The 1851-nt window shown below is 57.2% G+C and overlaps 1 protein-coding gene across 1 annotated transcript in view; it reads right to left on the reverse strand.

Moving 5' to 3' along the window:
* Positions 1-44: 44 nt before the first annotated feature.
* The window catches only part of LOC9641040 (titin), a gene marked incomplete at its 3' end in the record, with an annotated part of 4522 nt that continues 2715 nt past the window's right edge, over positions 45-1851 (reverse strand). Inside the window, exons 2-5 of the mRNA XM_024667968.1 lie at positions 1244-1579; positions 761-1096; positions 278-613; positions 45-130 (exon numbers count right to left, since the gene is read on the reverse strand). Of these exons, the coding sequence (XP_024523736.1) occupies positions 45-130; positions 278-613; positions 761-1096; positions 1244-1579 (1094 nt within the window). The remainder of the gene's footprint in view (positions 131-277; positions 614-760; positions 1097-1243; positions 1580-1851) is intronic.

The raw sequence follows: 1851 nt of genomic DNA on the forward strand, positions 1-1851 counted from the left end.
GGGCATCCCAGCTCGACCTCGCGTTCGGAAACTTCATGCTGCACCTCGACTTTGCTTTGCTCCTCTTCGACGTTCTCGTGAATGTCCTCACTGGCAGGAGGTGCTCGCTGTGTGTCGTCCACTGTGGCATCTGTCGCATGCATGGAATCCGGTGCACCACTCTCGATCTCTGGCACTGCCAACTTTTCTCCCTCCTGCAGGATCGCGACTGAAGCACTCTCCCTGGGCTCGACATTCTCCACCTGGTCATCCACAGCCACCTTGGCCGGCTCTATGCTCTCTTCCTCCTTGATTTCCTCGTGTGCGGGTAAGACGTCATCCACTTTCGCGGTTGGTACTTGAGCTACAACTGGCTCGGCCGGTTGCACCTCTTTGGCAGCCTCTTCAGAAGCCTCAGGCACGGCCTCTGTCTCGGGAACGGCCTCAAGCACAGGCTGTGGCTGCTGGACTTCTTCGTTCCCTGACTGTGGGAGTTCTTCTACTGGGACGGCAAGCTCGACCTTGCGTTCGGAAACTTCATGCTGCACCTCGACTTTGGTTTGCTCCTCTTCCACGTTGTCGTGAATGTCCTCACTGGCAGGAGATGCTCGCTGTGTGTCGTCCACTGTGGCATCTGTCACATGGATGGAATCTGGAGCAGCACTCTCGATCTCTGGCACCGCCAACTTTTCTCCCTCCTGCAGGATCGCGACTGAAGCACTCTCCCTGGGCTTGAAATTCTCCACCTGGTCATCCACAGCCACCTTGGCCTGCTCTATGCTCTCTTCCTCCTTGATTTCCTCGTGTGCGGGTAAGACGTCATCCACTTTCGCGGTTGGTACTTGAGCTACAACTGGCTCGGCTGGTTGCACCTCTTTGGCATCCTCTTCAGAAGCCTCAGGCACGGCCTCTGTCTCGGGAACGGCCTCAAGCACAGGCTGTGGCTCCTGGACTTCTTCGTTCCCCGACTGTGGGAGTTCTTCTACTGGGACAGCAAGCTCGACCTCGCGTTCGGAAACTTCATGCTGCACCTCGACTTTGCTTTGCTCCTCTTCCACGTTGTCGTGAATGTCCTCACTGGCAGGAGGTGCTCGCTGTGTGTCGTCCACTGTGGCATCTGTCGCATGCATGGAATCCAGTGCACCACTCTCGATCTCTGGCACCGCCAACTTTTCTCCCTCCTGCAGGATCGCGACTGAAGCACTCTCCCTGGGCTCGACATTCTCCACCTGGTCATCCACAGCCACCTTGGCCGGCTCTATGCTCTCTTCCTCCTTCATTTCCTCGAGAGCGGGTAAGACGTCATCCACTTTCGCAGGTGGTACTTGAGCTACGACTGGCTCGGCCGGTTCCACCTCCTTGACAGCCTCTTCAGCAGCCTCACGCACGGCCTCTGTCTCGGGAACGGCCTCAAGCACATGCTGTGGGTCCTGGACTTCTTCATTCCCCGACTCTGGGAGTTCTTTTACTGGGACAGCAAGCTCGACCTCGCGTTCGGAAACTTCATGTGGCACCTCGACTTTTGATTGCTCCTCTTCCACGTTCTCGTGAATGTCCTCACTGGCAGGAGGTGCTCGCTGTGTGTCGTCCACTGTGGCATCTGTCGCATGCCTGGAATCCGGTGCACCACTCTCGATCTCTGGCACTGCCAACTTTTCTCCCTCCTGCAGGATCGCGACTGAAGCACTCTCCCTGGGCTCGACATTCTCCACCTGGTCATCCACAGCCACCTTTGCCGGCTCTATGCTCTCTTCCTCCTTGATTTCCTCGTGTGTGGGTAAAACGTCATCCACTGTGGTAGTTGGTACTTGAGCTACGACTGGCTCGGCCGGTTCCACCTCCTTGACAGCCTCTTCAGCAGCCTCAGGCACG

The sequence above is a fragment of the Selaginella moellendorffii genome, unplaced genomic scaffold (genome assembly GCF_000143415.4).
Source record: "Selaginella moellendorffii unplaced genomic scaffold, v1.0 SELMOscaffold_273, whole genome shotgun sequence".
Taxonomy (NCBI): Eukaryota; Viridiplantae; Streptophyta; class Lycopodiopsida; order Selaginellales; family Selaginellaceae; genus Selaginella; species Selaginella moellendorffii.